We start from the raw sequence: 23,811 nt of genomic DNA, 5'->3' as shown, positions 1-23,811 counted from the left end.
TCTACTTCTACAGTCAGACTGTCTCAGATGGTTAAGCTGTATGATACACCATTTCCCTCCCGCCAGAGCCCATACACTTCAATGTGATCCATCCTGGAACACAGTCCAAAGTGTAGAATTTTTGAAATTTTTGTCCGCCAATGCTCTATCCAATGATGGGCTCATGATAAAGTGGTACTGACTTCACTCTGCAGGAAAGAACTACCTGCAGTGACCTTGAGTTATTTTTGCCAGTTGTTTATAAGCTCATAACATGAAGCTGTGCTTGCAACTCCTCACATCCTGCTCACAAGACACGAAGACTTTTCAGTGAGAAGAAGTTACCTATTTCAATGAACTCTGGCATACCATTCCTTTATGCTCTCTGCAAGTCTGCACACAACACCAGACAGAGGGAAACAGTCAATACACTGCTGGACAGGCTGGAAAACTGGGCTGAGAGAAACCTCAGGGAGTAGAACAAAGTCAGATGAAAAGCCCCATGTCTGTGATGTAAAAAGCCCATGCAGCAGGACAAGCTGGACAAAACCTTGCTACCTTAAAACTGACTCTGCAGAAAAAGTCCTGAGGGTCCTAACTCAGAACTTGAACATAAATAAATGAGTACATCAGCAGTGCACCCCTGATCAATCAAAGGCTGGACTGTATTAGCAGGCAGTGTAGCCAGCAGGCTAGGGCAAATGGCTCTTGTTTTCTTTTGTTTATGAAACTATGCCTGGAGGGTTGTGGCCTGTTTTGGACTCCTAGTACAAGACAGACAAGGACACACTGAGGTGAATTCAATGCAGGACCACCGAGCTGGCCAGGGGACCAGAGCACAGGACACATGAGGAGAGGCTGAGAGAACTACATCTGTTCTTAAGAAGAAAAGACTTGACAGGGGAGTTTTATTGCAGTGTACAATAAAGAAAGCAAGCTACAATATCAAATTCCTGCTCAATGTGAGGAAAAAGAAATTACCATGGGGACAGCTTGACATTGAAAGAGGCACCCAGAGAATCATCATCATCCTTAAAGGTGTCAGAACCCAGCCTGGGCAAGGCCCTGTGTTATCTACTCCAGTGCAATCTGCTTGATTCAGGAGGTCAGACTAGAGATCTCTGGGTGTTCCTTCCAACCTTCATCGGTCTTTGATTCTTCAGTCATAGCTTTATTCCCACTGAAGTCAATGCCTTACTAGCCACAAAGTTCCTCAGTCCTGTGAGGCCCCTTCTCAGGTTTATTTTCAAATTCTGCTTTTCCTGTTTCCCATTTCCCTATGTTATTTCTCTTCCAACTGCTCTTTCAAGATGGCATTCTGCACTCTTGTACACACTGACCTGAGAACAGATATTGTCCAGACAGGAGCTGCAAATCTTCCAGTGGAATCTGCTTTACAAACCTACAGTTCTGCTGGCTGATGTAGAGTAGAATTTTACACTTCACATGGCTGTGTGAGTGTTTTTGGCAAAGCTGCTTATGTCCATTTGAGACTGTGAGATATCTGCACCTCTGTACATACAATGCAGAGAAGCAGCTCTGTGACAATGGCAATGAAAGGGCTCACTGCAGTTTTCTGTCTTGTAACTAAATTATTGTCATATTCTCTTAATATGTGGGTTTAGGTCACACCTTTTCCAGGCTGTGTAGGTTTGCAAATGAGATGCAGCATTTTTGTTGGCAGTGACACAAATCTGGGACACCCATTGCCCCAGATTTTTAAGATCTTACCATTTTTTATATTATCATCGTAACACTGCCAATCTGCCAGTAATTGCTCAATGGCCAATACAGGAAAAAGGGTCTCAGTGATGACAAGCCTTGGGAATCCCCCATGTCCAGTAGTTCCTATCTGACCACTTAGCACTTCTGGCACTTTTATCTTAAAAAACTTCTTCCATTTTTCTCAGTTCTGGCTTTCAGAAATAATTACTTTCGTAAAACAAATTCTTAGGAGGTAGCGGTGAGAGCATTCTGTTTCAGTAGCTATGGGCAAACAACTATATTTCAGTCCAGGGTATAACTTCAGGTTTTGTATACCTGAAGTTTTAATAGACTCTGTAGGCCTGGTCTTGAACCTCCAAGGCTCTGTTAGTATAAACTTAATACAAAATCTGTCCCAATCCATTTGATCATCTTGGGTGTTAATGAGAGATGCTGTTCTTTCAGAAATGAATGGATGGGTCATGGCTAATAAATGGAAAAATACCTTCCTTGGAAATAGGAGAACAGACTTTGCTTTAGGAACAGAGAAGCAATGTACTGTTTGTAGCATTGGTAAAAAAGATGGTCCATTTCCAACAAGAAAATTAGGAGTATTTAAACAAGCAAAGGAGAGCATAAAATAAAAAGATTCTAAGCTGGTTGTTTCACTGAATTCTCTGTGAGTTTAGCTTTGGATTTCAGTGGGGACAGGAATTCTACACGACCGATCATGACCTTGTTATTTATTAGCAAAGAGTACAAGCTTCCAAAGAAATGAGTGAAAGAACTGTGTGAATATCACTGAGAAAAAAATATTTCAGTGAGACTGGTGACCAGTTCCTTGGAACATGCTAGCAAATGTCACTGTAATCGTATGGAGTACTTCAAATCTCCCCCTCATCAAAGGGTGCCTTTAGAGCTTATTCTATAAGCTACTTTCAAAACATCCAAGCCAATGCCACTTCTCCCTCTGCCCTGGGAGATGGGATTCTGCTTGGCAATGTGAAATAAGGTCACAGGGGCAGAGAGAAGCACTAACTTTATACAGACATTTCATAATCTTACTTTATACAAATTATTGGAAAAAATAAAAAATACAGAATTGTTTTAAATGGGTCACTTCTGACTTTTCTGGGGCCTTAATTTTTTCTAGGAAAGCTCCTAGAAAGTACTGGTGACAACAGATCATGTCTTTAATTATGATGAGAAACCTATTTCAGCCACAGATTAAATCAAAAGATTCTTTTCACTTCATTCTTCAAACTACCGAAGCTACTTCACCCAGCCTTTAATGTTTCTTTATACAGTCCAATATTTGTTTCATAGAGTTTCTTATATCACCATGAAGTAAGTTTACTGCTGAATGAGATAACTAACACCATTTTTATGACACTCAAGTTTTAGCATTATTTCTAACCAAGGTTAATTTAATGGCTTTATCTTCTTCAAAAATGTTTCTAAATCTGCCAGACACCAAATGTGCTGTAGTTAAATGCATAAGATGTCTGTCACCTCCACTGGTTCATTACAAGTTAGGAGTTTAGTGTAACCTCACTGCAGTCCAGAGAGAGATAATGGAGGATATTTTGTTCTTAAAAAAGGAGGGAAGAAGTGTACTCCTAAGGGTTTTTGGCTTTTCTCATCTGCAGCAGAAGCAACCTAAACTGACACTAACATATGCAAAGTTTGGTGAGAGGAGTCCTACAGCTAATGTCAAGTTCAGCCTCAGTGGAGGTCAGAAAAGTGTTTGATTTAGCTGCATTAGCAAATAATTGCCTATTACAATATACTAACAACTCCTGAACTATTTGCTGTTTTCCAGTGCTCAGGAATATAAGCTAGCAGTAAATATTTATCATCAATTTCAGACTGATTTATTGACTAATCATCCACATGTAAATATAGTAGAAAAAAGTTATATGATAACAATTACTGAGTTTCATATAACTGCATTTCAACAGCAGATCCAAAAAGAAGTGCACAAAAAAAACTCAGTGGGAGACAGACAAGTCCAAGCCAACCCAACTGGGAGACTGATGCCAGAGCTAAAAGTACACAATTTGGGGTGCCTATCCTGAGATTCATCAAAGGGGCATGAGTTTCAGATGGTGCTGCATACCCAACCCAGGTAATGCCTTCCAAAGGGCATTAACACCTGGAGACCACATCTCAATCAGGCGAGTTTCACACTTGTGCTCAAAGAGTCATTTTGAAAAACCCCAGGAAAATATGAAATCTACATGCTGATTTCAGATAGCCTGAAGATAATTCTCAAGCCTGGGGGAGTGAGCTGTCATTATGATTTTTTTAGTAGGAAATTTCTAATCAAGTAGATAAAACAAGAGCTGAACTTCATCAACGAACCCTGGGAGACTGCCCAGCATCAGTAAAGTATATTGCTAACCAACCAATTGGTTATTCATTGCAGATGAATAACATCATTCACAGCAGCCAATTCATTGCAGATAATTTGAGGAAAAACAATGGTAAAAACAGAGGATAGTTTCCTTCATGCTGAAATGTAGATTATATTATTATTTGCACACCTTATTCAGAAGAATGTGACAAATTTTGTTCTTAATAAACACTTGGAAAGTGGTGGACCCATTAAAGAGCAGAAAGTTATTTCTGCAGATTTTGCATCAAATGTGGTGAAGGCAAGGCAGCACCAGAAGAACAAAAGGTGGCAACAAAAATGCCTGTGAGTCAAGGCTTTTGCAGGGCTCTTGATGGTACGAATGACTAAACAAAGATATAAAACTGACTGTAGAAGAAACCTATTTCCTAATGAATTATCTGGTATGTCCTTTGAATAACAAGACAAAGCAATCAGTCATATTAAGAAAACAAGAAGCTTACAAATGATAACAAACCTTGGTTTAAAGATTAACCTTTGATCTGTAAACATAAAGTGTGAAATTCCATGACTTTTTCTAAGTGTGAGGTTGGTTTAATAATTACTGAGTCCTGGAAAATCAAAAGAAAGACAGGTAGCTAAAGTGGGACCATAGAAATGCACAGGTCTTGCTCTATTATCATGCAGCTTTTATTATCAGTGCTATGGGGCAAATGGAACAAAGATAAAGTCACGTCTAGAGATAAAGCCATGTCTAGAAGGAAAACACATTTAAGAAATAATACAGAAATACGTGCTTTCACCTCAAAACATCAAACAAAGCACAGCCTTCATCCTAAAGCCTGAAATTCCTTCAGGCAATGCTCTGATTGCACATGCTAACTGCTCTCTATAAAGCAAAGACAAGGTAGAAAGAGTAGGGCTGGAGTCTACAAACGAAACAGCTTTGAAAGGAAAGAAATACAGCCTTCCATGGTGGGGACACACACCCCTCATGGGACAAAGATGGGTCCTGGCAACAGCACATGACAGCTGTGCTAATAATGTTTTCTGGACCCAGACCAGCTGACTTTCTCCCATCCATAAGGCATAACATAACTCAACGCTCTCTTTCTCCTCACCATCACCTGAGGATGAACATGCTTGTGTGGAAGATCCCAAGAACATGTTCCACAAAGATGTTCTAAACAATGTGTTTGCATGGAGCATGCGGGGCATCAACATTTTTCAAAGACTGGAAGAAAAGTCAGTTTTTGGAATCATGACATAATGTGTCAGCCTCAGAGAAAAACATGGCTACCTTGGATAAACTGAGAATCTGATTTGTGTTCTGGGATTATGTGGTATTAGCCTCACTGACATGGGAGATCTCATGTTCCTAGGTGATGCTTTAGCAGTCACTGTCTGTCCACGGCCCTAATTTAGAAAGGCATTGCAGTGCAAAGCCTTCCTTTCTGAGGCAGATCTTATGCTAACAAATACGGTAGTGCATTAGGAAATCTACAAATAATGGTTTTTCTGATGGAGATTCCAGTATTATGCATCTTCATCTAATGGGTTTTTTTGGGGCAGCTATGTCAATGGGCATTTTTCTTTTGCATTTTGATAGCAGATGGGTAGCCAGCTTATATTCAATTTCACACCTAACCTCCCAGTCTTCCCTGCCAAAACCAACCCAAAAACTAGTTCTGATCCTGTGCTTGTCCCAGCACCTGTGATGCTGAAGCAGCAGCACTGAGTAGGGCATGTGCCTTCTGCAATCTCAATTCATTACAGTCATGGACGATGAGGAGATTTTGTTTGGTAAAAGCCGGAATACCCAGCTATGGAGATTGTTTTTGGGAGCGGAGTGTGCCCAGGGGCTGGGTGAACTCTCTCTGTTCCTTTCTGCTGATTTTTGAGGCTAGTGAGAGCATCTTGGCTGCTCCTAGAAAAACACAGAGAAGAGATCCATCTTGTGTTGTGCATCTGCATGCAGAGTTTTGTTCCATGACCAGGGCTCTCAGGTATCACAGTAATGCAAGCAAACAAAACAGGAACTATAATAGCAATAGGCAGGACACTCAATCCTCATAATACCCTGACAGTGTTTGTGGAAACTGGAAAGAACAGAACAAACATTGACTTGATCGGCATTTTATGGCTTGGATGGTATTACTGACAAGGTGATTCTTAAAGTTACTTTGTTGCATTCTGTATTTCAATAAGTAAAAAAATAAAAAATGGAAAAAGAGAAGGTCATTACCTTTAAGATGGGGAAAATTAATTTCTGCACTTGCTTTATGGTCTTTCAGGGAGGCAATTAAGCAGGCACAAAAAAAGTGGCCACTAAAAGAAATCCCTGATGCTAAAATGATATTATCTGTACTAATGAAAAAGGCAATATTTCTTAAAGATTTTATTCTGTATTTGAGCTGCTAAGTGTAAGCCATCACTTTAAGAGTCTAAATTTTCTTTCTTTTTCTTGTAAAAATTCTGTATATAGCACCACAAGGTAATCACCAACACGTCTGAAAGGCACCATTGAAGCTGGATGTAAGTCGCTGTAACCAGTACTTCCAGTGCCACAAGTCACTCACTGATCCTGCTGAATATAATTTCTCAGATAACCTGAGTTCCTCAGGGAATGTAAAATTAAGCTGTACGTACTGGAAGTTTAGTGCCTAAAAACTAAGGCACTTGTAGGGTTTTGTCCAAACCCAATCATTTGACAGCAGGTATATCTTTCTAATTCACTGCTGCTGAATGAGAAATCTATCATTGAGCAAATGGTATCAAGGAAAGAAAAGCTCCACTCAGTTATCATATCTTTCCTCCATCAATGCAGATTATACAATCTAATACTATATGTGCTACTCTTGACTGGACATGTTTAAAATTTGCAAAGGAGACGTACAGAACATAATGAAAATCTCCATACCAGATTTTTTTTTTTAATTGGGATTCCCTTATTAGATATATTTTCAAAATAGTATTTTATATCATTATTTCCAGCCACAAGCACTTGCAGCATTCAAAATAACTACACTCCATAACGTTTGCATTTATTCTCTCCATGTATTTTTGAGAATGTTTGAAGAAAGCTAGGCACAGCCTCCTCAGTCTCCTAAAACTTTTGTTATTTTTCAATGAATTCCCCCTCTGTCAGTTTTCACCACCACTCACACACGTGGCACCTGCTGCTGAGCACAGAACTGCAGGTGTGATTCTGCTAGAAGAACAGTAAGGTAATTACCTTCTCTTTGCCCCATGATGCACCAATGCCAAACATCCAAAATTGCACACACTTTTGCTGAAATAGCTTTCCTCTCCAACTTAGCATATCCCAAATGTGCCACTCTCTAGACACTGCCACGTCTGATGCTTTTTAGCCTTTTATGCTTTCCAGATTTCCCTCTGTCACTGAACATGTATCTTCTAAATTATCTTCTCCAGTTAATTGCCTCAACTCTCCAATTTACACCTCTCAGTATTTGGCAAGAGTCTTACTTCCCTGCCAGTTTTCCCTTCACTCCTTCATACTACCTGTAAATTATTTCCTTGTTCTTCCTAACCATCCGACTTCATTAATCCACTTTGGTTTTTATTGCTGAACTCCATTTTCCTTCTCTAAAAGATTCCTCAGACACGATACATTACTATATTCTTTGGTTTCTTGCAGACTTCACTGCACCCAGTATGATTTCATCAATGCACATGTTCACACAGTGCCTTTGGAAACAATGCATTATTTCTCCTGCAGGTTTGTACTAGAGGGAGGAAGCAGAGATTATTGCACCACCACTATGAGATGGAGGCGGATCTCAGTGGATTTGTGACCTGCTGCCCTTTCTGTGCTGGCCCATTTGAACATTTTCTCCTGTTCCACCTCATGGACCTGGCTTTTAAATCTCCATTAAGCTGCTTTCCTGAGATTTAAAACCTTTCTACTGGCATAGTCTCTTTGCAATCCACATCTAAAATTAAACTTTAATGTTGTGTCTCCAGAGTCTTAATCAGCCTGTTAACACTGGCTGTGTACGAAACCAAACTAGTCCAAAATCATGTAATCATTATCCAATACAGTCAAAATAGGTGCTTTTTCAACAGTTATTTCATTCTGGGCATGAACTGACCAAACCTAGTTCAAGACCACTGCAGATGTCAAGTCCTAAGATATGCTGGCAGATGCCTGTGGGCAAGGCTACAATTTTCAAGTCTTTCGACCTCATTACCTGTGGCAGTAAGCAAGGAAAAAAAATCAGCCACAAGTCATGGGAATAGAAAATTCAGCAAAAGGTGAGCAAGGAATGGTAAGAAACATGGAGTTCTACACCTATATCCTATGATATGTAAAGAGCCAAAAGAATTTCTATCTTGACAAAAATTCAGAAAAGAAGAAAAAGTAAAAGATACAGTTCTTTTGGGACCTGAGCTCTGCCTCTCCATACAGAGTGCTCTGATAGCTGGGGTCTATTAGCCCATGAATGCATACACTCCATTTTCTTTCTTATGCTCTTCAAAAACAGTGATCTGATCGGGGCAAATATTGCTATTCTTGCCTTTGCTGGAAGCAGAAATCTTGCAATCCCTGCAATACTCTAATCTTGCCCAGAAATTGTATTTTTGAAGTAGACAAAGATAGTAAAATACCCTTATTCATTCACATCTCTTTCCTACACAGTGGTTTTACTTATTTTACTTCAAGAAATAGCAAGAATCAGATGGTAAGTACAAAAGTAGGGCACTGTAAACAGCCTCAACTCATATTCTCTGTTTTTCTCTACTGAAATGTATGAAACAGCTTAATTTCTTAATGTGGTGTATCTTTCTCATTAATAAAGGATGAAAATGCATATCTGCATTATTTAATGTATTCTATATATCCAACTGCAAAAGGTTCTTCTGTTTCTGACCTTTGTGGAACAGTATTCAGGTAACTCGGTCAGAAGGGTGCTGAGCAAGAGAGGCTGCAGTGCCTGTGAAGTGCAGCCTTACAGGATGAATTTACTTTTGTCTGACTTGTCCTTAGAAACCTTCAGTGATGGATGGTGCAGCATGCTTAGGAAGCCTCCTCTCTTCCTCACACATCCTCGTAACAAGTTTTTCCTAATCTTGCCTTTGAGATTTCCTACAAACACTGACAGTTGTTTCTCTGTGGATGCAAGGAATGCCTAAGCACTGCCCTTGCAGCATCCTCACCAACACCTGCCCTCTAGTTCATCACAAGAAAATGTGACAAATGTTTTGTGTTGCTCATGATTTCTCTTCAGGGCTGTAATGCCATCATAACTTTTTCACTGATGTAACATGGCACAAGATGAAAATTAGGCCTTTCATCCTACATCATCACAAAATCTCTGAACTCCCAGCTCAGGAAGACAGCTTTCGTACCAAGCCCTGGCGACACTGAGGTTACCCTGAGGTTAACCTTTTATACCTTCCATTCATTGGCTTTTTGCAGGGCCTGCATAAATTCTTTTTTGCGTCCACTGATAAAAATTGCTGCCCTCCCTTAAAACCATGTTTTCTGCCATGAGAATATTAAGGCTGTGCCTTGCCTTGTTGCCAGCTGGCTGCTCCCAAACCTTGCTATGCTGTGGCTGAGTGGCTCTGCTCCCTCTTCAGCCAGAGGCTCCTTCAGGAGCTCAGCTGGACACACGGATGCTCCTTTCCCCAAAGCAAGATAAAGCAAAGGTGCTGATCAGTGGTGTCCTACCTGCCCTGGGGAGACACTGGCCCCAGTTCTCCCAGAGCTCAGGACTCCTCCTAGTTCTTTTCCTCTCACCACATGATTTTTTTTTCCCTACATAATTTGTTTGTTGTGATGGGTTTTTTTATTCATTACCATCTTTCAGAGGTCTGTCCACTCATACAAATCCTAATTTTCTGCAGGTATAGAGTTTACCTTAATTGCCTAATTAAGATGTCCATTCTTGACTCAAAGCCTCTACAAATCACATGAAAAGTACACACTGAAAATTTCCTAAGTCTGCAGGACTTACAGTCAAGATAAGCAAACACAGTAGCACAAGCTATGGATTTCCAATCAAAATGCATGCAAACAACACAAAGGACAAAGGCTTTTCCTATGCAAAGGTACACTGTTAATAATGGTTTAGACACAGAGAGCTAGTGGGGAGAGGTCCTCATTTTTCCATGCAATGCATTAATAAATACCATTTAAATTATCTTAATTTAAGAATAACTGAATAGAGTTTGCTTCTGCTGTTTAAAAACCCTTTTTATTTCCCCTCTTCTCTCTCAAATTATGACCAGTTATTTACAGACCAACTTCTTCTTCTAGACAAACTGTTTTGTCTAGAAATATTAATTAGAGATCAGCAATTTCCCCTGATGTCATTACCAAAACAAATCTCAAGGAAGAGTCTAGAAATGTGTTTCTTCTTTTCCAGAGGCACACATAGCTTTCAGAATGCCTTCTTACATTGAGTTCATATTGATTCAGACATCCTTCATTCCTCTGTATTATTTCTAAATCACAGAAATTACATCAAAGAAACGGAAAGCATCTGACTTTTATCGCCAAAATAAATTCTGATTTAATGTACTCTTTCCAATACTTAGGCACAATAGGATACATGATTAGAGCATAGTGGAGCTAACAGAATACCCTTCGTGCCTTGTTAACTGAGGATGCATGGTATAGACCCAGGTAAAATTTGAACTTTGTAGCTTTTGTGGGTTTAATTTAGACCCTTGGGGCTACATATGCATTGAAGGTTGGACACATAACATCCATTATTGTTAAAAGTGGTTGCACACACAATCAATGATTTTTAACGGAGAAAATGAACTTTATCTGATTCCATTTCTGATTTACAAGCATCCCAATAATCCTAGCCCACAGTTTAAATAAAATATCCTGAAAATGACAGACACTTGATTTTTTGCTTTAAAGGCATGATTCTGAAACAAGCAGAGCTGTCTGACAGTGATTAAAAAAGCCCAAAACACCATCACCTAAGCACATGGGAATTTGACTGCAACCAGTAGGGCTGTTTATACCCACTGGGATAAGTATGTGTTCAAATGTTTTCATGGATTGCGACCAGAACCCAGCAGAATCAACCCTGAAGACCTAATTTTGAGCACAGACACGTGTACAGATTTTAGGTGGGTTTTGTAAGAGAGAGTGTTATTAAATTTGTTTGACAGATCCCTATTTAAGATGCAGATTTACACACCAGATGCCTGCCTGAAGCTGAATATTTCAGGGGAAAAAAAAATCAAACAAAATGGTTAGATCATTTCTGAGAGAAAACATAATTTGATCTGACATAACCTAATTTCTGAGGATTTTAATTTGCAAACTTAAGCTATACCTCCTCACACTTCTCTATAAGTAAAAAAGAATGGGAGATACCTTAGTGTCCTATTTGTGCTAGGGGTATATCATATGTGTGTTCATGCCATAGGTTGAAAACATCCACTATTTTAAAATGTAAAAGTATTTTAGTTATAAAATTAAATTCTAGGAGTAAAAATATTTTTTTAGATTTATACATACAAACTGGATCTCCAGAATAATATGCACTATATATCCACTGCTCCCTGTTAAGGAAGAGTCTAAACCACCTCCTTTCTATAACATTCATTGATTAAGCCTAAAAATGCCTGGAGTTATCTGATGCAAATAATACAAACAAACCTATGAAAAGTGTTTTTTTAATTAAAAGCCCACTTTATGATCTGTCGATCTGAAATAAGCAGCAACCTGACTGTTAAGTCTGACAATACTGAATTGGCACTTTGTCTATGGCACAGATTTCCCACTTATCTGCATGATTTAAGTGCTGCACTGGACAGAAAGGAAATGAGAGTCAACCTTCCAGCCCAAACCCGCAGGGACCTGGATGAATCCCTGGCATATCAGGGGGCTCACTCTGATGAGATGTTACACCAGAATAATGAAGAACTTTACCCCATTTGCATTCAATAGAAATAGTAACTCTGTGGCAATTATTTCACACAAGTCAGTGTTCTAGTATCCTAAAAAAACCTTGCAAAACCCAGCAAATGCCGAGAAAGGCGAGCTGTATGCAGGTCAGCCTCCTGCAAGGGTCTGCCCAATTTGGCTCACTATCAATGGGAAAACTCCTTTTTTTTTTTTTTGCCGCCGGATCCGCTCAAAATGGGTTCGTTACAGGCAGGGTTTGTTTCAATGAGCTTGGGCTGCAGTGTGAACTTCAGCAGGATTCTCTGAAAGGCAGGGGCTGATTTTTTGGCCGTAGCAATGGTGCTTTTGACTCAAGGTGGAGGAGGAGCAGACCCTCTGTCAATGTTACTGCCAGGCTCTGCTGGTCGCTGCACACACATTCAACACACAGGCAACAGGAAATGCTTCACCTTGCCATGCATGAGAAGGCGTATGGTAAGAGTGACATTGAGACCTCCTTCAGACACTTTTCCGTCCTTCGTGTTCATCCTGGCCTTGTATCTTCAATACTTGAAAGTAGCTTCGTTTTTCTTTTATTTTTTTTTCTCCTATTCACTCAATCAACCTACAGAGAGAGAGAAAGAAAAAAAAGAAAAAGTACCATTGAGTGGCTGAAGCTACTCTGAACTGAGAATACCATGTTGTACAAACCAATTAACATTCCATCCTTTGATTTTTTGGACTACAGTTTAGTGCTGAAAAGGCTCCTTTGATTATTATCCCTCCCCATACTCTTTAGCCCTTCACCAATTACAAGATAAACTCCCTTTTGAAACCTTTAAAATTTTCTTAACTTCCTGTATTTCAAAGTTGAAAGTACAGGGCACAGCACAGTGAAATACAATGTTTTCTTCTGAAGAGCACTTTGTTAACCTCTGCAGTGTGTGTATGCTATGTACATATATCTATACATGCATTTTTTTACATGTGCCTGGTGCTGTTTTCATTTCCCTCCTTATTACTACCTCCTTCTCTTTTTGTTCTTGCAAAAGAGATATTTTTGTTTTCTCTCCAGCTAGAGAGAAATTAATTCTGAGCCTAAACACTGATCCCTGCCAGCAACAGCGGATGACACATTATCAAAGACATCTGACTAACTAAGAGCCACTTGCTGTTGTAAATCTGGGCACTGTCTGACTTTGTTTTTGTCTATGAGGCCCAGAGGTGGCTCAGTCCCTCAAAGGCCAAAGCTGAGCTTCAGCCCTAAGTGGAAGGAAGATTTTTCTTAATTCCTAATGACAAATTGCAGATTTTCAGTCATTTACAAAGCCATAAATATCCTAAAATGCTAATGAAAGCTGCAAGGGCTGGCTTTGAAGGGATAAACAAGTTGCATTATGAGTTTATTAATGCAAGGACATTTATCAGCACAAACAAAAATGTGGGCAGGAAGGAATATTACCAAGGGCAGGAAAATTCTGTAGTAGAAAAGGCTTAGTGACTCCTTATTTAGTTTTGTCCTTTTCAGGCTTATCTTATAGTGCATAAAACCCTTAGATATTATGCCTTTCAGTAACCCCATTCCTTTTTGTTACCCATCCTCTGTAACAACCCCAGTAGCTTTGCATCTTCGGGCTTCCCAAAAATTTGCCTTGCACTATATATAAATGAGGAACTGGCTAATGAGTACTCCTAGGGACACCCATTTTCTGTTTCGGAGTGTAGAACAGTGTTTCACTGTTGTGGTAGGCTGCTCTCCCCTCGCCAAGATTGCTCAGGCATGGGACTAAACAATTGGAAGGACCTATGGGATCATTCTCCTAAAAACTCTGAAGGAAGTATCGTGAGGCTGTTTCACCACTTGATTAAGCTTTATCCTAAGAGCCACTAAGCACTTTACTACATCAAAGTGAAGCCCACTTTGGCTGAACACGTTATGAGAGAAGTCAACAGCAATTCTCAAAGAACATAAGAAACGTGTAGAGTGATTCCTGATGGACTCGTTGAGCTGCCAGCAACCAGCGATTCACGGCACCCTGGGAGACTGCCTCCAGACCTGCATTTCCCACAGCCATTGGTGGACAGCTCCACAAATTTGTTTAGTGCCTTTCTGAATCAATACATCTGGTCTCCAAAAGTGGTGGTCTCACACATTTAATATTAGTGTGGAAAAACATTCTCCACCCTATGTGGCTTAAATTTGCTCACTGAAATATCCCCGTTTCACATTTTGCCCTGTGTATGTTATCTGAAGACCATCGCACCAAGTCACTCCTCACTCCTCTGAAGCTGAAACTTCTCATTTCAGCCAGGGCCTGTGAGTGGCCAAGCCACTCCTGATGTTTTTGCCCCTGGGAAATATACCAGAAGAGCTTTCTCTCAAGCCTCTGCTGGAATACTAGGGCCACAGAGAGTTCCTGTGCCTCCAGGGGCTGCAAGAATAAGTGGCAGACATGTCTAAGGAGAGATGAAAAGAGAGAGTGAGAAAGAGCAGCTTAAACTCTCCATTCCACCTTCTTGATTTTCCCTAACCCAGCACGGACTCAGGGTATTTAATGCCATTTGCTTCACCACCCAGACCACAGCCGCTGATATAAATCCATTTATTTCACATTTCTAGGTTTATCACTTACACTACATATTCCCTGTCTCATTGGGGAAAGGGAGATAAGAAGCAGATGCCTGGGTGAGAAGGCAGAAAACAGAAGCAGGATAGGCTGCCCATGTCTCTGATGCACCCTGAGTGCAAGAAGGTGACAGGAAAACGTTCCAAGGCAGATCTCAGGGAATGGCAGAGAACGGTATCAGCTGTACTCCATTTGTTTAAGATTAGACCAGGACTCAGGGGAAAACCTGCAACTGGATGACCATGACAGCCCCTTCTGAGAAGTTCAGAGTGTGGAGGAGAGGAGATGACTGTGGTTGTTCCCAGACTGAGAAAGGAAATGGTCTTATGCTGCTCACCTGCTCCTTGCTGAGGGAAATGTCCTGGCTCTGACAGCCCAGAATTTTTGGATCTGTCAAAGGTAACCCATCCAAACCCAAAATGCCAAACAGGAGCACTTTGGTACATGAACAGTAGTTTAGACCTCAGCATTCTGGACTATTTGGGAGCAACACTGGCCATTTGAGACCTCTAGAAACTGATGGCAGCTTTTAGGGCATGCTTGGAAGATTTCAAGAACAGCTGTGTTTCAAGTAGAAGCACCATATGTAAGATCTCTGTGGATCAAAATTCAGTGACGAAGGTACAGTTGTGTTTCTAATCAGATGTATTCCCAATGAGAAAAATAATTCCAGACCAGAAACAGATTTACAGCTGCCATGGCCTTTTACTACTGGGATGCTACAGCATCACTTTGGAAAAAAATTATGGAGGAAAATCTTTACCCCAACAACAAAGCAATCTCCACCCAAGCCTCACCTTTTCCAGACAAAACCTGAAAAAAATCAGTGGTAAAGGCTAACACCTTTTGGGTTCTTTTTAAAAACCCAGAGGTTAGAAATGAAATTCCACCACAAATATTGTTAAAAAACCCACCGCAATCTGATTTTATAAAGGATTTTGTCACTGTCCCTCTTCCCAAAAAGCTTAAACTCTGGCACTGAGAATTAGAACAGATGTCTGGGGGAGGGCTGGGAGTGTGTGTGCCTGCACAGAGTTAGGCAGCTGTGTGAGATAAAAAAGGAATTAATTCAAAAAGGCAGACTCACACGCTAAGGAAGAGTATTTAAATATATATACACCATGAAGAGAGAAGACTTTTTACCATTCCAGGTCATTCACATCTGCCTCAGTTGTCCTGAGAGTGTAAGTATTCTGGGTAAAACATTTACAGCTTTACAAAGTAAACCTACAGCACTGTTAATTTTAAAGACAGATTAAAATAAAATGCATTGTTGTACTTCATTACTTTTAACTAATTAAAGCATATTTTTCTGCAGACAACGTTGCAAACATGCTGATCTCTGTGTGCATGCAGATGTCAGATCATGGCACAAGGAAGAGAATGGTTCCCTCCACAGAGCCTCCTACTACACAGCAAGACATCCATGCATTTATAAACCTACTGCTGTCACATACAAGCACATTGTGAATATCTAATTGGTAAAATAATTTCCCTCTCCTTTGCCAAGTCAGCATTTTGAACAATTTACTATGTCCCTGCCTTGTGTGTGCCCCTCTGTGAGTGAACAGGAGGCTGAACACAGAAGGCTTTCCTTTCACAAACTCAGTGTGGTAAGGTCCCATGGCTACCCTGGGGGCTGGGAGAGCTGAGTCTCAGACTGAAAAAAAAAAATAAAAATCAGTGTTTCACACTTTTCCTGATGCTAGAGGAAAGTCAGGGGACTCCACAGGTGAGCAGAGAGTACTGTGCAGGGAGGCAGAGTCAGTGGCATGGCCAAATGTTAAGAGTGAGGGTATCTGCACTTTAGCCTGCCTTCAACAGAGAGCAACAACAGGAGGACAGCTGGACAACATCCTCTTCTGGGACTCTGGACCAGAATGCACAAAGTCCAAAATCTGGGGTTCTGCAGCCCCAGGTAACACGCAAAAAATATCATGCCCACAGAACAAAGGAAAGTAGCTCACATCAGATAGTTCTCAGCAAACTGCAGATCTTTGCTTCCTTTGGGGCTTTTCCATTGTCCTGTGAACATTTCCACTGCTCTTTATCATGTAAAAAGTGAACAGTTTTCTTCAGATAGAAGAGGAGATTCAAATGCATTTTAAAAACCACAGTCTTTTTAAAACTTCAACAAAATGGATGTGGAGTCATATGCAAATGCTTTTTATCTGCAAGTATATGTTTATCTAAATTTTTAATATTAGCTATCCCAAGCTGGCATAAACACACATGTCCTATGTGCTCAATATTTATTACACACAATTTTTAACACGGCTTTTCTGCAATTGTAGGTAGATTAGGTGAATAAAACAACAAGCAGCTAAGCCACATGTTCATCAGACTACTACAAAACCCCAACACAGTTCCTTAGGGATTTCAGTGAATTAATAAAAGCTACAAGATGAACTGTACAGCTGAAGGGCAGTGTCACAACCCCCACACATGCACACACATGGAGGTCAGGAGTCCTCGTGGCTGAGGGGATAGTGTGAGATGGCTGCCTGAAGCCTGAGACATGGAAAGTCGACCTCATGACCCTCTTTCTTCCTACCCCTCAAACCTACTAATTCCCTCCAAGAAAATAAGCAGGCCATTGCAGAGAATATGGCTGCACAGTGCTTTAAAAAAGATAATGCATGTTAAGGCACCACTTCAGGCACGCAGGATAAGAAAGTAGCAGGCAGAGATGCCAAAAATGAACAAAATCAACGTGGTACCAAGATAGACATCAGGCAATTGATCCCTGAATTTAAAGCTCAAATAAATTATTTGACATCTGTGAATTTGCCAAGAGAGCTACTAATGTCTAAGATCCAGAGGGATGCAAGGGAGAAAGGAGAGAAAGACAGTGTGCCCAGGGTGAGGTGGGGTGGAGCTGCATGGTCCCAGAGGTGTGCTGGAAAACAAAGAGATGCAGAGAGAAGAGAAGGAGAAAGGCAGGGAGAAAGAGAGAAATGAAGCTTCAGATAGCTGATACAGGCAACAGTGTGAGAAAAATCAACGTGGAAGCAAGAACCACCTGGAAATATTAAAGGAGGAAGCCTGTTCTGCTACATGAATTCTTGATTTTACAGTTGCTAAATCTGAGCTGTGGGGAAAGAGGAAACTGCCCAGAGCACCCAGCATGACATTCTCTATGTTTGGGCATCAAAATCTCTTGAACCTAATTATGATTCACCACCAACTCAAAAATGTAAATATGAGGAAAGCAAGGAAGAATCTACTGATGAAATTGAAAAGAACAAATTCCAGCTGTTCCACTGGAAGAAGGAAAAAAGAAAAAAAAGAAAAAAGAAAAAAAAATGGGGAAATGATAGTGACTAACATTCTGGAGAAGCCATTTCTAATTTACATGAGGATGGTTAAACTCAGTCATATAGTTTCCATGTATCTGTAGGTTTAGAAAAAGATACCTTCTCTAAGGGAAACATGAGAACATCCAGTCTCTCACAGTAAACATGTAATTTTCATAATATATGGAAATATCTCAAAGGAGGGGTAGCTAGAGAGATATCAAGCCATAGGGGCATGGGGGCAGAGACACGGGGGCATGAAAAAGAAGACTAAGACATCAGCAGAGTAATGCAAAGATGAACAAAGAGAATTATCATGAGTTATGAAGAACTGGAAACTGGACAGCAACACACTGCTGTTATAAGGAAATAGTTCAGTGTTTCATCTATTTAGCGAGAACTCAAAAAAAAAGCAAGAGTGAATAAAAAAGAGCAGAGAAAACTGAAACACAGGAAATCATGAAAAGGCTGTAGCTAAGTCGTCTTTATCAGAAGACTCAGGGGGAAGGGAGACCTTCCAGGAACCGGAAGAAACAGGGATCACAATGAGAAGAAACAACCTGTGCTTTCAGCAGAGCAGTTCTTTGGAGACAGATTTATGCTACTTATGACACGATTTTAGTCTTTCATTTTAACTGAAGGGAATACAGGAAGGGATAAGGAATGTAAGAAAATTACCCCAGGACAAGAACTGATGACATAAGCAGCAGAGTCAACATATTTGGCCATACAGTAAGGCTTAAAATTAGAAGCAAGTTGTCTGCCACAGAAAGGTTTGTTCTATCAAACGAGGAGACAACTATGTTGCTTACAAGCTCTTTGATAAGCTAGGCAGCTATTATCTATGTCTTGTCACTTGAAAGCAACATCTCTGCATGTCAAAGGACCAAACACTAATTACCCAAAAAAACACTGGCAAAAGTTACCCCCCTCCCAGCCAAAAACCAACAACCACAACTCTAGGTGAAATCCAGAGCAAAACCAGCTCAGCTGCAGTTGTGTTAATTTGTTTCAAGGAACATTTTTTCAGAAATTATTAAAAGAGATAATGATCAGACAATATTTACAGTCTCAGCTGAAGCAAAAGAAGACAACTAGATATTTGTTAAACATACACTTCTTCAGTTTCTGTGTCAACTGAAGGATAAAGACATCCACTGTTACTAAAACATACTGTTGGGAGGTTACTAAAAACAAAAAGCTCAAAGGAAACCCACGATAACATAACAGTAACAATAATGACAACTCTTCAAAGGATTTCTCTCCCAATAATAACTATTTGCAAAAGGAGAAATCAGGCTTTGGAGCACTCCAGTTTTACACAGAAGTCTCACCAGGAGAACCTGATTAATGAACAATAGCTAAAGAAGCAGGTGCAGTATCAACCTTTCTACTTTATCACTTTCATCTCCCAAATTACTAGAGAGGATTCTACACAAAGGAATAAGATTATATATTTTATTCACATCCTTATAATTTATAGGCCCAAAATAGATTTAATGCTAATCTCTAACTCTTTCATGAAGAGAACAAGACCTGGAGATTCTGGCTCTCTTAAATTGTTGCATCATGGCCCATTTCAAGTAGGGGGGATAGTTGGTGTGAATCCAAAAATCCAGAAATGAGAAAATTAATTCTTTGTGTTACCAGAACAAAGCCTGCATGTGTCAGTTGGCACAATGGGTTTTTGCTAAAAAGGTAAAATAAGATAAAAGAGCAGTTCAAGAATGAAATTTAAAGAAACATTAGAGAGAAGAAGGATTCAGGAAATTCATAAATTACATGCTCAAGGAGATATAAATAACTAATAAAAGTAAGCTGAATATGGGCCATGAAGAGAGCAGCAACTGAGTACACAGATATACAAAATACATGTTTGTGGGGGTTTTTTAAGTGGTAAAATATTAGCTCAAAAGTCAAAGGGGATTAAAGAGCAACACATTATTCCACCAGCTGACAGCTACTAACAAAAGGCAGTTACACAGCTTAACAAGCCCTGTGCTCCTTTTACTAATTATTGTAAAAATCTCTTTATCTGTCATATGCTAAGCTCTGTAGTTACTACAGATGGCTGGAAGTAGTAGCTTTGCCAAAGATGTGAAACTGATAAAGAAAGAACAGGATCAAAAAATAACAGAACAACTTTTACAGGCAATTGCAAGCATAAAACCTGGCAAGACTCCAGGAATGCTGCCTTTTGAATGTAATTCTATGAAGTATGTGAAGTGACATTCGTTTTCCCTTAATATGTTTAATGGTGTTTTGCCTGAGGAAGAACCCATCCTATCTACAGAAGAAGCTGCCTTGTGTTCTCCCTGCAGCTGCCTTTGTGCTCTCCCTAAAACGAGAAATGCCCTCACCCTATAAAACTGACATCTCATTTGCTGAAGATCACTCAATGTCAAATAACCTTTGAAGAGAACACCAAAAGATTAGAGACTTATTTTTTCTATTCTCAACTGATGAATATTTAGCTACTGAACTCGATATATATGGGTCCTGCTCTTAAAATGGAACACTTTTCCTTGTGTTAGTCAAGAAGCATAAGCTTTAGACAATTACACTGGTTGTTCCTTTTTTGATTTATTAAAGGAAGTAAACAGCCACATATTTATTGACTCTTCTACTAATAATGTTTTTTCATAAAGCCATTTGAATAAACAATATGCTGTTATGAATTTATTACAGGAGGAAAAATCACAGTAGCACAATGAAGACTATTGTCTTGTTTACAAATTTTCTGCTATCAACATTTAATGACAAATTACTTATTTAACATAAGTTAATGTTAAAATATTATTCTGTGTGTGAATAGACACTGCCAAATACACTGCCAAAATATCTAAAGTTATCCTGTTAGAAAGCATCACATGCCAAACAGGTAATAAATGCTATCAAAGATCTGGAAATGAAGTATCAGGAAACCTAGAAAAGTTACATAAAAGTATTCAGCAAATGCCAAACAGATCTGGGATCTGACAGAAGTAAATAATTTCCAGGCTATGGAAAACACAGTGATTCTTTTCCAAAGGTATCTTCCATCTTTCCAATTTTTCCCCTTCTTTCTGCAATTATTCTGAAAGAATTACCCTGGCAGGAATGCAGAGAGCATCTTTACAATTCCCCATGAACTACAAGACAAGCAATGGAGCGAGCATGCCAACACTCTGTACAAACCCAGTGGCCAACTTGCACTTCTGCACATGAGCAAAGCCAGGCAGATAAAAAAAGCTCCTGTAGATAGCAGCTGATGTGTTGGACTAATGAAACATAAATGCTTCCACAAGAAAGTTGTAGCAGCCCACTATAAATGACTCTGTACAAATATTCTCCAAGAGGAGTCGAGGATAAGCAGGACAGAGCAGAAGGATTTCCTTTCCTAATGGCAGCAATGAAATGAACTGTAAGCTTTGTCACGAACCTGCCAGTTTGCAACATCAGGGAAGACAATTTATGCATATGGTAGACTGGTTATTTACCAAAGACTCTAAACTCTAATCATAGCTTTAAGCATAAAATCAGCTTTAACTGCCACTTTATCCTGTGGCTCCAAACCCTCAAGTAAAGCACCTCGTTTCTCAGACCTCTGGGATTTTTTGTGTAGCTTGTTTCAAACAGAAATTTTGCCTTACTTGTTTATGTTCAAATATGAAACAGACACTCCAACTAGGACTAATCATTCCATATGGTGTGAGATAATAAATCTAATAAAGAAATGTACATATAAGTCACTGGGAAGGTGAGAAAAAAACGGAACAGATTGCCATCACAAGTAGCTTAGTGGTCTGTCCAGCACAGAGATGCTTACAAGAACAGCCTACCATAAGAAGAGATTTTTGATCCTCACCTATTCCTGGAAAAAACCCATGTCCTCATGACCTAAACATTGTGAGTGTGTGGTATATTTGTTAAATAATCTCTGCTCCCTAAAGTGAAATGCGCGACTTTGAAATTTCTTCGATAAATAATTTCATTCTGGAATAGTGTTTAAATTGTAAATTCAGCTTAATATAATTTAAAACAATTAAAGCAACAGCTTTGCTTGTTGATTTAAATATAAATTTACTTGCAATAAAAATAAGAGAGTCAAGCCTAAACAGATGTTCTTTTTCCCATTTTTTAAAATGTGTAAGAGAACAGAGAAATTGTTCACACTGTCTATTTCCAATATATTTAAAGCAAGATTTACGTACATACATTTTAAAAAAAGATACATTTCAACATGGTACACATATATGCACAGAATATAGTTAAATGCTGAGAAGCAAGTAAGGCATATTTTTTTATATGATGGATGTGGACAAATTTTAAAACATGCACCACATTGCTGGGGTGTAATTTAAAGCAAATATTAAGAATAGAATGATTTTTAAATGAGATTTTTATCTTCCATAAAAACAGTTTCATAGACATAGAGATCTATAATTTTCTTTTCCAATACATGTAGGAGTACAGACAGCTTCTTATTGATCAACAAGAAAAATTCCTGAGACTAGAAGAACAGTCAAGGAAATACAGAAGCTTCTTTAATAAGAAATATTTACCTATCAAGTATGTTCCCACTTGGCATAAAGCAAACAGATATTTAAATATATTTGGGACTTTATATTTCCATTGGTGTTGAAATGATATCTGTCCTAGAATATATATATATATCTTTGTCCAACCTATTTGTAAATTAAATGTTTTTGAGACATATCTGATTTGATAAACATGAGTCAGTTTTTTCACTCAAACCATAAATATGGTTGTTGGTCAATGAAATGTGGCTAATAATAAGTGAACTGTTGATACATTTCACTTAATTAAACATAAAAATACTATATATTGATATAACTGAGTCTCTGACACAAACAAGCAAAAAACCTCACTTTTGTCGTCACCTTAATTATGTTATTTACAGGGCTGTGATTTGAAAATCCATTCAAGCTTCCCAGATGAATAAAATAAATACTTATTTAAAGAAGGGAAATTCACATAGCCTCTCAGAAAGGGAAGAGGATGAGCTCCAATCCCTCAGTCGCAAGGGGATGGGTACCAGCCTCTGGAGTGTGAGTCACAGGCTCCCTCCTGGGACACCACACTTGTGCTTGCTTGAGGCAGAGATGGAGTTGTCTCAGAAACCAGTCCAACAGCAGCACAGCTGTAACAGCTGCAAATATGGCTGAAGGCTCCAAAGACTTCCATCATTCATGGGGATAAAAGGGGAAAACAAAAAGCAATGTTGCAATGTGCTGCCAGGGTATTGGAATTGTTGCCTTCAAAAGCCACAACCTGAGTATTTAAGTTCTCAACCCCTGATGGTTAGTGAAAACATACAGCATTATACAGATTTCACTGTGAAATGAATGATTATGGAGTAGGTAAGAAAACCCAGTAAGTTCCAGAACCTCATCTGAAAAAGATTTAACAAAAAAACCCCACCCAATCAAAAACCCCAAAACTCAGTCCACAAATGACTCTTTTATGGGCAGTCAATACTCAGAGTAAAGAGCCAAACACATCCCAAGATTTAAGCCACTTAAATCAATATTTTTGTCACTGATTTAAACCAGGAGAATCTTTAAAACGCAAAAGCCAGTCTAATTAATGAAGTATTCAAAACCAAAGAAAAACACCAAATAGTTTTTTAGTGACCTCAAAGTGCCAGTAGTAAAGTGAGCCACTACATCTTGCTCTAGCGCTACATTTGGGTCTAGCCATCCATTTGTTACTTCTGTGGAACCTTTAAAAATGAGAGAGCCTATTTTTAAATAAACAACTCATTTGTTTCACCAGGTTGCTCAGCTGAAACAGTGCTCCATGAATTTTCGTCTACCCTTCAGTCTCCTTCCATAAAAACACATGCATGCACATGTACCAGTATATACATATGTTCATGAAAGTATACAAGCTTCCCCAACACTTTCAACTTTTTTCAGAGATAGAGAAATGTCAAAGTGTCAGGTTCACACAAGTTTCATTAAGGCA

The 23,811-nt window shown here is 39.3% G+C and overlaps 1 protein-coding gene across 14 annotated transcripts in view; it reads right to left on the bottom strand.

Annotated features, from left to right (window-relative positions):
- Window positions 1–23,811, bottom strand: part of LOC310909938 (poly(rC)-binding protein 3-like) — a 497,258-nt gene that overhangs the window by 48,815 nt on the left and 424,632 nt on the right. For 13 of the 14 annotated variants that reach the window (XM_083862317.1, XM_083862318.1, XM_083862312.1 and 10 more), the window contains one exon: window positions 12,389–12,543. In XM_083862317.1, the coding sequence (XP_083718443.1) occupies window positions 12,389–12,466 (78 nt within the window). In that variant the 5' untranslated portion in view covers window positions 12,467–12,543. Of the gene's footprint in view, window positions 1–12,388; window positions 12,546–23,811 lie in introns of all 14 variants that reach the window. The other variant, XM_083862323.1, reaches the window with a different exon arrangement.

Source organism: Zosterops lateralis (genome assembly GCF_965231275.1).
Source record: "Zosterops lateralis genome assembly, chromosome: 1".
NCBI lineage: Eukaryota > Metazoa > Chordata > Aves > Passeriformes > Zosteropidae > Zosterops > Zosterops lateralis.
Note: the sequence above shows the minus strand (reverse complement) of the source record. Positions and strands in the feature narration are given on the sequence as shown.